Raw genomic sequence first — 215 nt, 5'->3', positions numbered from 1 at the left:
TTTTAGCTTTTTATCTCCCTCTATCCTTTTCATCCTTATCTTCCTCCACATTCATCCCCCTTCCTCCTGTGGCAGCGGTCCCACTCACAGACGCCCACGCCCAGCCATGGGTACATCGGATGGTGCGGCTATCATAAGGGCGTGGGAATTCACAAGTCTCAAGGCCTGTGTGGCTTACTATCAAGAGGAGGTTCAAGGTAAGAGGAGTGAGGAAG

At 51.6% G+C, this 215-nt stretch overlaps 1 protein-coding gene across 1 annotated transcript in view; it reads left to right on the top strand.

Moving 5' to 3' along the window:
* Positions 1–9: 9 nt before the first annotated feature.
* The window catches only part of LOC119593767 (PDF receptor-like), a 172,227-nt gene continuing 172,021 nt past the window's right edge, over positions 10–215 (top strand). The window contains exon 1 of the mRNA XM_037942784.1: positions 10–197. Within this exon, the coding sequence (XP_037798712.1) occupies positions 107–197 (91 nt within the window). The 5' untranslated portion in view covers positions 10–106. The remainder of the gene's footprint in view (positions 198–215) is intronic.

The sequence above is a fragment of the Penaeus monodon genome, chromosome 32 (assembly GCF_015228065.2).
Source record: "Penaeus monodon isolate SGIC_2016 chromosome 32, NSTDA_Pmon_1, whole genome shotgun sequence".
NCBI classification, from domain to species: domain Eukaryota; kingdom Metazoa; phylum Arthropoda; class Malacostraca; order Decapoda; family Penaeidae; genus Penaeus; species Penaeus monodon.
The sequence above is the reverse complement of the archived record's forward strand: the minus strand, read 5'-3'. Positions and strand labels throughout refer to the sequence as shown.